Raw genomic sequence first — 14,012 nt, forward strand, 5'->3', positions numbered from 1 at the left:
CTGAGATTTCCAGCATTTTCTGTTTTTATCCCAATAACCTGAGCAGCAAATGGCCCATCCAGCATGGTAGGGGACCCAGAAAAGGTCAAAGCTCAATCCCCAGTCTGGATTGATTTGACTGATCTCAGGGAGTCACCAATGGGGGTGCTATAAATGACCCCAGGCTTAAGGAGGGGAACATTCTGCTCACCTCCAGTGACTGCCTGCTCCCTCCCCCACACCTTATGAAAATTAATGTTGGGGAGACACTGGATTTGTTTGAGCTGCATTGGCCATCAAATAGTTTGATGGCACTTAATTTCTTGGTTCACACATTAAGAATGCCCCCTTTGGGCAGATTAGGGTACTGGAGATTTGCCAGTACCATTTTGGATCCATTCCCTGGCACAGAAGGGGAGAAAATGGGGGGAGGGGGAGGGAAGGAAGAAACGACAGTACCGATCATGTTATTCAGGTCATCCAACCTCAACACTTATCCCTTTACACTTGTATTTACACACCGCGCTCTTCAAAACTGCAGTTATCGGCAAAATTACCACATCAGAGAATGTTCTCAATGCAGATAAGACACTAATCAACAATCTGCATATTCTGCAAAGATAAATTTTAAAAAAGAGGGAAGAGTTATGAAGCATTAATTCATCTTGAAAAGGTTTTCATAATTCATGCACAAGGCTTAGTTAACATGTTGAAACCAACAGGCTATAGGAAAAACTTCACTTAAACTAGTACTTTCTAACGGTGCGCATGCACACTTCTTAATTCACTTTGTCTGGTTAAGATCATTGTTAAAATAGCAGATAAAGGAATGTCTCTCAAATGGTCAGATGCTAATATCACAAACAGTAATTTCTGTAACACAACTTTCTCTCTCCCATACACAACTAACAATCTTTTGGGTTCTGACCTGAAACGTTAATGCTATGGTTCCTTAAAGTTTCATCCTTGTTTTTAAATCCCTTCATGGCCTTGCCCATCTCTATTTCTGTACCTCCTCCAAACCTACAACCCTCAGATCTCTGCGCTTCTCCAATTCTGGCCTCTTGCACATCCCTGATTTTAATTGCAGCAAAACTTTCAGCTACCTGGGCCCTAAACTCTGGAATTTCCTCCTTAAACCTCTCTGCCTCTCTACCTCTCACTCCTTAAAACATACCTCTTTGACCAAGCTTTAGGTCACATGTCCTAATATCTCCCCTTATTTGGCTTGGTGTCAAATTTTTGTTTTGTAATGCTCCCATGAAGCACCTTGGGATGTTTTACTACATTAAAGGTGCTATATAATTGCAAGTTGTTCCTTCTCCACAGACGCTGCCTGACCAGCTGATTGTTGTACAAGAATTTCAGCCACACTATTAGAATTTAGACATTCCAGTAACAGCGTTGTAGTAATTCCAAAAAAGCTGAGTAGCACCCATGTAATTTCATGGAATCAATGCCCATTGATTCATCCCTTTATCAATGTGACATTATTTTCAGATTTACTTTATATGCAAAGGAGATGGTCCCACAGATTCTGATTTGGTACTGGAATAGTTGACCAGTTGTACTACGGTTAATAGCTGACATTTCTGGGAGGGTCCCACGAGAACATCTGTTTTGGGATCGCTTTTTGTTTCAAATCTTAAATGATCTGGAGCTAATGGTCGCTAACATAAGGCCTGGATTTTCAGATGAAACAAATCTAAAAGGTGGTAGCCTCAAAATTGAACAGGATAAGCTGCAGGAGGATTGGAATATACTTGAGAGATGTGCAGACAGGTGGCAGATGAAATTCAGTGTAGAGAAATGCCATATGGGGACAACAAAAATCCAGGAAGGGACTATTACTTAAATGGAAAGAAAATAATGTGCGTGGAAAATGAAAGCGATCTGAGGATCCTGATTGATAATAAATTGAAGCTATCGCAGTAGCTCTTAGTGTCAGTGAGTAAAGCAAATCAGATGTTGGGATGTATCAATAGGTCAGTACTGAGCCAAAATAGTGCAGTAATCCTGGAACTTTATAAATCACTGGTATGACTGCACTTTGGTATGACTTGGACCTACTGGGGATTTCCTTTCCTCATGTCTGGGTTTGTTGTAGGCTAATTAATCGAGATTGATTGCCATGATTAGTCAAGAACTCCATTATCGTCGGATCATGTGGCTACCAGGGTGGTAGAAGATAAACTAGATGGATTGTGGTCTTCTAGCATTTCCTATGTTCCTAATTGGAGTTACTTATTCGCGCTTTCATTGCACAGTGTTACAGTCAGTGGATAATATAACAGAGGATTGACCCAGAAAGAAGTCTCATAAAAGAATCACAAATCTTTTTTTTTAAAGTTGCAAGGAATCTGGAATCCAAAATCATATCAACCCGGAAAGGTTTTCTGTTCCGTGGCAGATCTGTCTTGAAATCTGAGAGTTGAAACTTTTTAAATGATAATGGATTTTTAATTACCTGTACTTTAGTTGAAGTTTAAAAAATTTCATTTGGAAAATAAAATATGTTCGTCATGTGCTAGGCTTGTTAATCTGAGTGTAACCTGTATACAGTTCTATGGGTTCCAGCTTCTCTTGAATACTTCATCAAATGACCATTCCTCATATTTAAACCGAGATTGAGTGTTAGCAGGTTATTGAAGTGTAATCCTTAACAATGCTTTGGCCAAGCTTTTATTCATCTCTCCTAATATTTCCTTCTTTGGTTGTGTGTTCAAATCCCACTCCGGAGACTTGAACACACAAATCTAAGCTGACACTCCAGTGCAGCACTCGGTGTCCAGGTTAATATTTATCCCTCAATCAACATCACTTTAAAAAAAAAACCATTATCTGGTCATTGTCACATTGCTGTTTGTGGGAGCTTGCTGTGTGTAAATTGGCTGCCGCGTTTCCCACATTACAAGTGACTACACTTCATTGACTGTTAAGCACTTTGAGACATCCTGAGAGCATGAAATGCCATAGAAATGCAAATCTCGCTCGCTCTCTTGGCCTGATTATGCTTTTTGTGAAAGCATCTTGTCGTTTTCCGACATTCTGACACAATGCTATATAAATGCAAGTTGTTCTTGTAATCCTGACATCCACACACACACACACTGCTCTGTAGATTGTGATCAGGAGCAGCAATCGTAGCAGATTTTTCTCCTCCCAAGGCAGTGAAGCTAAATGTAAAACTGCCTTGAGATCAGATCACGCAGCACAAACCTGGGATTAAGCTTTGAAACTTCCATGTCTATGTGCCTCCATTACTCATTTAAGAAGTAAATTCACCAGAAGAACGAAATGTTTTGGATTGTAGCATCTTTCATACAGATTCACAGAGCTACATATAATCATTGAGCTTGTTTTCTTTGCTTCCTGACCGGCAAATATGTTTTAATCAGCAATTGGCAGCAAATCCAGTTTAACTCACTGACATTAGTTTCAGGCAGTCTGTTCTTAAATATTGAATTTACACATTCAGTAGCTTCTTGGGCCTCGTGTACTTTACAAAGTTTAGGCAAACCTGACCAATGCAGAGACTCCCAACATTTAACTTTCACAGTCTGATTTCCATTTAAATGGCCATATATATGTTTCGAACTAGTCACAATGCCCTCTTCAATAAAATCTTTTTATCACCTCCTTTATGATTTAAATGTATTTTTTTTAATGTATGAATATAAAATGCAGCTCTGTACATCCACAGCTCCCAAACCAAAGTTCTTATTAATGATGATTAAATACTCAAAGAATTGGATAACATCTTTTTGTCACAACTTCTATTCACTGATCTAGTTCACGGGGCTTCTTAAAGCTGAGATATTCACCAGTGCAAGTGTCTTCAGTTTTAGCAAAAAAATATATGCAAGCTCCATCCATGTGGCCCCCATGTCAGTTAGTACATACATGCATTATAATATTCTCATTCTTGTGTTTAAATCTCTCCATGACCCCCCCCCCTCCCCCAAATCATCACTAACTCCTCTAGCCCCACAACCCTCCGAGAACCCTGTGTTCCTCCAATTCTACCCTCTTGTACATCTCTCCCTTCCTTCGCTCCCTTTGTGACTGTGCTTTCAGCTGGTTAGGCTATGGAATTCCCTCTCTAAACCTCTCTGCCTCTCCCACCTTCTTTAAGACTCTCTCTTAAATCTACCTCTTTAAACACGTGGTTGGCCAGCACTCCTAATGCCTCTGTCTTTGATTGGCGTAAATAATTGTTTGATAACGCTCCTGTGAAGCACCGTGGGATGTTTTCCTACATTAAAGGCGCTATATGTTGTTGTTGTATTGTTGCTGTCATAGTGAATGGTGAAGCCGGCTTCATGTCCAGGAGATGCAGAGCCGAGTTCTTTTAGTTGTTACAATATGCCTTCTTTCAGCATATAACCTGTATGACAATCCATTGTAGACATTAGTAGATGGCTCCGAATGAAGTGTTCAGCGACATGTGCCTTATACAGATTTACTGCAATAATATTGACTGAGTTAAAAATATATTTTATTTAGATGCATCATTGTACTGGAATCCTTCTTTTGTACTTTCTTGTTAAATTGCAACTATTTAGGAACAAAATAGTCAGGCAAGTTTGCACGCTGTTCTTAAAGAACTTGCATATTTATATAGCGCCTTTCACGACCGCAGGACATCCCAAAGCGCTTACAGCTATTGATGTACTTTCTGAAGTGTAGTCACTGTTGTAATGTAGGGAAACGTGGCAGGCGATTTGTGCACAGCAAGCTCCCAAACACACCAATGGGATAATGACTAGATAATTTGTTTTTGCATTGGTTGAGGGACAAATATCGGGCTGGCCATCGGAGAGAACTCGCTCTCCTGCTCTTCTTCGAAATAATGCCATGCGATCTTTTATGTCCACCTGAGAGAGCAGACAGGGCCTCGGTTTAACATCTCATCCAAAGGATGTGCCTCCGACAGTGCAGCACTCCCTCAGTACATGGCATTAAGTATACATAATACAGAGAGTACATAATACAGACTAGTAGATATAAGCCACCCTGGACCTAGTTCTGGTGATGTATTAATATTTGGATTCCTGTTGCAGCAATGTCCAGTGATCTTTTTTTTGACTTTGTTACTATAATTTCATCAGCTACTGTGGATGATTGTATTGGTGAGTGTCTTTCTTGCATGGTACCTGGGAATATTGTTAAATGCGCTATTTTTTGATATGAATCACTGCTGTCGGATATGGATGTTATAATTGGGGATGGAATGAGTGGTGTAGAGGCATTGCATATTATGGAATACAAGATTTACGGAGACCAGTGCGAGATTGGGTATGAGCCAACGGATGGTGAGAGATGTCTGCGATAGAATGAACCCGAGCATTTTTCTTTTGCCAGTAGTGTTAAGTATTTAGTAGGTCCTCCAATTTACATTGACTGTTTGTTTATATATTTAGATGATCTTAATGACTGCTGATTAGTCAACCCTGTCTCAACATCTGAATTATCTGCCCATTTTTAGTTGCCATTTAATCCAGTTTTTTCATCACCTCGATTAAAAACTGCATAAAATCGGATATTCCAGCACCCACTATAATATGCAATAGAAACAATTGATCCTAGTAGCAGTTAACTAGTAATTCTCCAACATATATAGCAAAGGACTACGGTGTTTTGACTTTTGTAATTCAAATCTGAAAACCATGCAGTGTCTTTTTCCAGGGAACTACTTTTTTTGTAATGGTTCTGTGTGTTTGTGCATAGAGACGTCACATTACATGCCCGAAAAGAATAATGAATTTTTTTCCTAATTTTCACTATCCTTCTGCATCATTGTGGTCTGATGTGCTATATGTTGACTTAGAAGTGTAGACAGTGCTTCAGCTGAAACAAATTCCGTTTGAATTGTGTTTTCCAACTGCTGTGTTGGTTTATAAGCATTGAGTGACGCATTGGGGTTTAATTTCCTCAGGTAGTACACTGCCTAATACATGTGTTTGAAACTCTTGTGTGATGCTTCCCCTCCAAAAAAAAACTTCAGAACTAAAAGCTGACAGAACCCAGCAAATGTCTCTCTCGTCAAAGCCTGGATGTAAGAACTTGTTTATGCATGTGTTTGCTTGCCAACATATTCAACTCTTGGATTTGTCTTTATTGTGGATAAAAGGGACAGAGACCTTCTTATGTAGATACCAGTAGCAGGGTAAAGCTTCCATTTAACCCAGCTGACATCCATGTGGTCAAAGAAAGAACGACTTTCATTTTATATAGCACCTTTCACAACCTCAGGATGTTTTACAATGCTTTACAGCCAATTAAGTACTTTTGAAGTATAGTCACTGTTTTAGTAGGAAATTTGGCCAACTTGCTCACCGCAAGCTCCCACAGCAATGTGATAATGACCAGATCATCTGTTTAAAAAAATAATGTAGGTTGAGGGATAAATATTCACCAGGACACTGGGCGAACTCCCAATAGCACCATGGGATCTTTCACATCCACCAGAGAGGGCAGACGGGGCCTCGGTTTAACGCCTCGTCAGAAACCCTGTAGCCTGGTCTCAACTAATATCACTAAAATTACCTGATCTATTATCTTATTGCTGTTTGTGTTTAATTGGCTCTCCCTCAGTATCTCACTAGATTTTGTGCTCAAGTCTCTGGAGTGATATTTCTGATCCAGAGGTGAAAGTGCTACCAAATGAGCCACAGGACTCACTCAACATTAACAATTTAATGCTGAATTCTAGGCGGTTTTGTGTGTTGGGACCCACGCCTATTGGGTTGATGCTGTCCCAAAATTTCAGTTAGCATCCTTGTGAGGAAGAGGAAATGATTTTGCAGAATCATTTTGGAATCCATTTGTACTCGAGTCCCCTCGGTAAATGTTACTCCACTATGATGTGAAGCTCATAGTCCTCCCCCCAACTTAGTGACAATATCCGCCAATATTCGCTGGTATATCGGGGGGGGTTTCCCATGCCCCCCTCAGGTAAATTGGCCCCACCAAGTCTCCACCTCGTGGACTAAGGCCTCGTTCATCTCTTTGGAGAAGGAGTTCGCCCTCCTTCTCCCTGCAACCTCCCCCACACACTCTCCCAGTTCCGCGTGCTCCATCTCCATCTTAATCAATTCCTTCAAAAAATGACTCCATACAAACCTTCCTTCTCGCTCTCCCTCCCTTTGCCTTCTGAGCATGCGCAGATGACCTCCCGAATCACGGGAAAAGTTCTTTGCCTGAAAAAAAAAACATACATGCGCAGAATCGCCATTGCTATGGACGTCAGCCTTGCACTGAATACATTGCTATCGCCCATTTCGCATCGCTAAGGCTATCGCCCAAATTAAAAAGGCGAAACTAGCGGTTTTAAAAATGGGAGCTAGCGATCATAGTGGAAAGTCTATCCCTTGAGATTTTAGATAACAAGGGCTTGTTTTTTTTCCCGAATCAACACTTACGTCGGAAACCAGTAATGGAACTTGGCTGTTACGTTTTTTTTCTCCGCTCAAGTGGGTTTTACTGAGAACCTTTCGCCCATGTGATTCTCTCCTCTTTGCTGCTCTCACCAGAGTGAGCAAGTCTGAAATATCTTTAGTATCAACGAACTGTAGCCTTTTCCCTCACCCTGTTACTCCAGTTACAACACTCTTGATTTTTTGTTTCAACTCATATTTTAAATAGTTTGGTTATATTTTAAAGTATCCAATATAGTCTAAAAATAAATCTAATACATGCCACTTGCTTGAAGGAGAATCCAGATCGAAGCAGAAGGTTCTAATTCATCATTAAAATCGCTGAATTCAGGCACAGCAGTGACACATCATACATCCCACAGTTATCCATTGTTGGTCACTGGACAAAATGTCAACTTTCATCCAAAGACAGCTGCCCATTTTCCTGGTGGCTTTTGTGGAAATTATAGTTTGTGTTTTATTTTTATTTAATTTCCACCCACTACTGAATAAATAATTGACTGTGGTATACAAAAACCAAACCGTTGACATTCATTCTAATTTGATGTCCTTTGGTTCTTCTTGCCCCTCTTGAAATAAATGACTTGCTTTTGTGACCTTAGGACATCCCAAAGTGCTTTTCAGCCAATTAAATACATGTATATTAAAAAAATATGGTCACTGTTCTAAGGTTGGAAATGCAGCAGCCAATTTGCGCATAGCAAGGTCCCACAAACAGCAATAAGATAATAGATCAGGTAATTTTAGTGATATTAGTTGAGAGACCAGGCTACAGGGTTTCTGATTAACCATCGTGTCCATCTCTGGAAATGGCAATCTCCATGAAAGTCAAAAGCTGAAAATAGAGACTATTCCCTCAACAATGTGAATATAGACTAGGCAGCAGAAAGTCCATTATATTGTCGATCGTTTTTTTCCTATTCCAAGCATGCAAAGTATTGACCTTTTTTTCCTCTCTCTTTTTCCAGGCGGATGTTTCCTTTCCTGAGTTTTAACATCACGGGGCTGGATCCTTCTGCTCATTATAATATTTATGTGGACGTTGTCCTGGCAGATCAGCATCACTGGAGGTACCAGGGAGGAAAGTGGGTACAGTGTGGCAAAGCAGAAGGCAATATGCAAGGTCAGTGTGCCAGAGGCCATAAAGTACACCCATGGGTCATGTTCCGTTTGTTCTGTGGTGTGCTTTTAAATCTTTCCACGAGGATGGAGAGAGGATAGAGCACACTGGGGTTTGAAATGTGCAGTCCACCTGCTGCCTTAGTACGCCTGTAGACTTTATATACAAGACAGCAGATGTCAGGCTTTATGCATAGACCCAGATACATATATAATTCTTCAGTCCTAACTCTACAGGGTGCAAATAACTTTGTCTCAAATGTTTTCACTCAGTATATTTTAGCGTATTTGTGTTGATAGACTGTAGTAAAAATGTTGTGTTAAGCATTTGAGAAGTGTTATGCTGATAGATTTAGATGAGGAAAGACTGGTGTGGGCTCGAGTGGAGCAGAAATGCCGGCATGGACTGGTTGGGCCGAATGTCCTGTTTCTGTGCTGTATATCCGATGTAATGGTTTATGGGGAAAATTCTGTATTAGCGCATGACGGGGCACTTGATACTGCAACGCTGCATTAGCAAGCACTGACCAATATTTAGCAATGCATTCTAAAAGCATACTTGTTCCAGATAAAGCTACAAAACACCAAACTACTTCCCATCCATTATAGTCTTATAACTGGAGGTCCAGAACTTCGCAATTGGTCCCATCAGAGCAGACAGTTTTTCTTTAGTCTTAAAGCAAAATTTGAATGCTTTGGGTTGTTCTGAGGAGGTGGAAGCTGCCACATAATTAGGGTGACGGTACGTCCCGTTTTCCAGGGACAGTCCCCTGATGAGGTACTGTGTCCCCGGTTCACAAAACCTGTCCCCGAATAGACTAGAGCCATATTCATTGTAATATGTGCATATCATACCATTAGACAGAATCACAGTTTCAAGTTGATGCAGTGTTATGTATTATTTATAAACCGTGTCTGAATGCGCTTCAATAGTGTGACATCACATCTGCGGTAATTATATGCACATTTGTTTTGCATTTGTAGTGAATATGTGCAACTGTTTAAAATATAGGCTGCTAAAAAAAAATTGTCCCGATACGCTGCACGGCCTATATTTTCTGTCCTGGCCACTTTGCTGTTCTCCCTAGACGCAGACGCGATGGGCCGAAATGGCCTCCTTCTGTGCTGTAAATTTCTATGATTCTATGATTTGGTTTAGAAAATATGGTCACCCTAACATAATTCTTTCTTTAAATTCACCAACTCATTGTGGAGCCACAATAATACTTCCCCCAAGGACTGAACACTATAAAGTTATGATAGATATTTTAAAAATCCAGGTAATATTTCAGAACAGCAACTCCCATTCAGATGGAGGGGTGTGGGGGAGCATTTTCAACGGAGGACAAACCGACTTTCAAGGGGGATTGAAAGAGTTAGTAGACAACAGTTCGGATTACTGACAAAAGCATGGTTTAAAATAATGGGGTTATGGAGTCCTTAAAATCTGGGAGAGAAGAGAGTTGGAGGGGGTAAGGGTTCTGTGGATTAGGGCCTAGATGGCTGAAGGCTCTGTCACCAATTAATGGAGCAGGTTGAGGTGGGATATACAGGAGGCCTGTGCAGGGTTCCTACTCCAGATCCAGCATCTCTTGGATTCAGCAGTGATGACTTCCATGATCAAATAGCCTATTGGCAATCACTTCACATGAAGAATGAACATTTAGCCAAACTAAAGGGGAAGGGGAGCCAGCACACTAAGGGAAGGGAGAAAATTATTTTAAAAAAATAATTAAATCCACTTTAGAATAAAAGTTACCTCACATTTTCTGTCATTCATTGTTTTATTCCCTGAAGGACTCAGAAATCAGACACACTCTCTCACACCGTACATCCATACAGGACCTCCCTGTGTTTGGCAAATGCACGGAACTACATTCCACCTTTTGTTTATATACTCTAAATGCAACTGACTCCAGTCTCGTGACATTCCCTCCGCAATATGTTGCACATCCTGGTTTTACTTTCCTTCTCGTATATTAAAAATTAATTCATGCCAAGCACATCAATAATTTGGACTGATCTCCGACAGCACAATATCCACTGATGTCAGTTATAATCACATTTGGTACATGAGAGATGTTCATTGTAAAGCAGAAACGGTGGTATTTCTCAGTGATTTGCTCCTCTCCTCTCCTGGGCCTTATTGGGGTACAGTTCTACTTGCCGAGCCCTTCTGTACCATACCAAGTAGCCACTGTTTATGACAGTGTGAAAGGGTCATGGATCAGCATGCATAGCAACCACAGGGATATAATGGCAGATTCTGATGCTGTTCTCACTTGACATCCAGACATGAATGTTCTACCAGGAGTCACTGTCCCAGTGATCAGGAATCCTGGCCCTTGTTCTATCCTGGCTGAGATTGGCTAGCCCACCACAGGCAAACGATTGAACCAGGGACCTTCCTGATCTGTATGAAAGAAGTAGCATTTAAATAGCTCCTTTCATGACCTCAGGACATCCCAAAGTGCTTTATAGCCAGTGAAATATTTTTAAAGTGTAGTCACTGTTGTAATGTAGGAAACATGGCAGCCAAATTGCGCACAGCTAGCTCCCATGAACAGCAATGTGATGATAACCTGATCATCTGTTTTTAGTGATGTTGGTTGAAGGATAAATATTGGCCAGGACACCGGGTATAACTCCCCTGCTCTTCTTCGAAATAGTGCCGTGGGAACTTTTACGTCTGTCTGAGAGAATAGTTTAATGTCTCATCCAAAAGACGGCACTTCCGACAGTGCAGCACTCCCTCAGCACTGCACTGGAGTGTCAGCCTGGATTTTTGTGCTCTAGTCCCTGGAGTGGGACTTGAACCCACTAAGCCACGGCTGAGACACACCTCGTTCAGCATGCCTAAATACGCCAGAGAGAACAGAAGGTTTGCAGATTGCCTGAATCGGGGTCTCTCAGACTTCCTCAAAGCCTGTTCCGCTTTTCAATTAGATCTGTATCTTAACTCCATGTACCCGCCTTGGTTCCGTAAACCTTATTACCCTTACCTAACACAAATCTATCAATCTCAGGTTTGGAGTTTTCCAGATCTCCACTACCCTTCGTGTGAAGAAGTGCTTCTTGACATCACCCCTGAAAGGCCCAGCTCTAATTTTAATTTTAACATTCACTAGGAGTTTCCCTCTCCGCTACTTTTAAGAGACGTTGGCCTGTTTATTGTAAATGGTATAACACTCCATTCATGTAGCGGAGAGAGAGGAATTTGTACGATACTTTTGCTCCTGGTGATTTTCCTGTCTTTCTGCAGTGTATTTGAGATATTACGTGCAGTGGTTAAAGCTTGAGGACTGTCTGCATTACACATTCCCCTATTTTACAGCCTCTGAATGTGGCGGAGGTGCAGTTTAACTGCCATCTCTTTTTTCATGCCAAGCAGTTTTGGGATGGGAACTGGCCTAAAAAGTGGCAGTGTATCTCTGATGTTACCTTTCGAGCTGTTGATACTAGTTTGACGGTGCACTTCCAACCCAGCAGCATGACGTCATTTGCACTGCTGTTACCAACAGTTTGCCAATGTAAACAGGACGGATAACATAATCCAATCCTGGTTCATTCTTTCAGTCCAGTATCAATTAACAATGGATTGTGTGCTGGCGTCGGCATAGCGATGACCTTCAGAGGGCTTGTGATCTGGCCGCCATTGGTGCCTGATTTAAATTAGCGGTAGCTGTGCAGGCTGGTAATGCAGTCGCTGGACTGCACAGAACCTTCTCCCAGCATCAGGGAAAGTGTCAGGCAGACCGGCAAAGTTACAGACGTGAGCAAAGAAACATAACTTTGGGAAGGAGGCCATCATGCCTGTTCTCGAATTGAGTTTTCCCATTTAATCTCGTTCCCTCTGCCATTTCTCCATTCTCTTTTTAAAATTCTTTTTAAAATATTGGATCACTTCCCTTTTTAAAATAGTATAGGTTCTACTTCTAGCCCAGTTTGTGGTCCAAACAACTTGCTGCATAAAAAGATTCTCCTGACCGCTCCCTTTGTTTTTTTGGCGATCATATTAAATTCACACCCAGTGGAAATAGTTTTTCCCGATTTACTTTGATCAAAGCACATCATCATTTTGAACACCGATCCGATCCCTTCATAACCTTCTGGTGAAAACAGCACCAGTTTTTCTCGTCTTTCCTCATAATTAAAGCTTCCCATCACTGGTATCATTTTTGTGAATCTCTTCTGTACCACTCCATGATGTTGGCATGGTTCCTTTGGATAAACATTTGAATGTGAAACTTTTGCAGGGTTATGGGGAAAGGTCAGGGGAGTGGAACTATTTGAATAGCTCTTGTCAAAGATGGGCCGAATGTCGTCCTGCTGGACTGTGTTATTCAATGATTCTATGAAAACTGGATTCTAACAATGATTTGTATCTGTTTCGCATCACCTGCACCTCTTATTTGTAAAACCTTGGGTCCCATGATTCAAAATGGGACATGTTGATTTTTTTTTTAAAAGAAGGAAATTGACTTGCACAGTTCTGCTGTTGCCAAGTCAATCCTGCAGTCTACATGTGCTGCCTCATTCACCTTGCGGACCCTGCATCGAAGTTGGCTGCTGGCAGCAGTAGGGTCATAAAAAGCAGCTTAAGATCACATTCCCTCATAATGACTTGTTAATAGCTGCACTAACAGCTAGTCTTGAAGGCATCCATTCATCCGAACATTAACAAGTGAGTCGAACATTTTGGCTATTGTTTAAGTGAGTAGATGTGTCCTGGCTTGCTTTGCAGTATTAAGGTCCCAGAGTGACTTAAGAACTTTGTACATACCTGTATCAAATCCAGCGCACATTGTAAATCTGTGGCACCTGTTACAGCAGCGTGGAGAATTGACACCGATCTCCTCGGGTAGCTGTCATTTGCTGTTATTGAATGCACAGTGCATTTCCAATTCTAAACTAAAAGGGAATCCCGCCAGAACTTCTGTTACTGAATTGTTTGTAAGATATGCTAGGGCTGTGGGCACTGTGGAACCATACTGGTTAACTCCGGGCAAGCTCTGCAGGAGCAGTGAAACGGCCACATGTACGTAACACTCCACGTCCAGAAAACTCAAAGAAAACAAGTGAGGAATTACATATCCAGGACCTCATGGGTTGGAATGCCAGAGCTAGTGGGGCTGCCTATTGTCCTCGGGCTGGTAGAGATCCTGTCCTAACACACACAAACTTCTTGTTCTGTCTTAATGCTGTTCCTTATACTGGGCAGAATTGCCCAGTCTGTTGAAAAGTAAATAAATGGATCACCCCAACCTATTGTGCTGTAACTGGGGTTCGTTCTTCCATCAGGCATTCAGACAGGCAGTTTCTATGACTCATGCATTTTCCGACAGTGATCAGCTGTCCCAGCAACCATTGCACGGTAATATTTTCCAGCCAATTCTTTATTTTATAACAATCTAGTATTACAGCAGCTGCTTCCCTACACATCATCCAGTTGACATTCCTGTGAGTTAACCCCTT

The 14,012-nt window shown here is 41.3% G+C and overlaps 1 protein-coding gene across 4 annotated transcripts in view; it reads left to right on the plus strand.

The window, feature by feature from the left end:
- Nucleotides 1–14,012, plus strand: part of tbx21 (T-box transcription factor 21) — a 119,241-nt gene that overhangs the window by 91,406 nt on the left and 13,823 nt on the right. For all 4 annotated transcript variants that reach the window (XM_070863978.1, XM_070863977.1, XM_070863979.1 and 1 more), the window contains exon 3: nt 8,387–8,541. In XM_070863978.1, coding sequence (XP_070720079.1) covers nt 8,391–8,541 — 151 coding nt within the window. In that variant the 5' untranslated portion in view covers nt 8,387–8,390. The remainder of the gene's footprint in view (nt 1–8,386; nt 8,542–14,012) is intronic.

This window comes from Pristiophorus japonicus, chromosome 21 (genome assembly GCF_044704955.1).
Source record: "Pristiophorus japonicus isolate sPriJap1 chromosome 21, sPriJap1.hap1, whole genome shotgun sequence".
Taxonomy (NCBI): Eukaryota; Metazoa; Chordata; class Chondrichthyes; family Pristiophoridae; genus Pristiophorus; species Pristiophorus japonicus.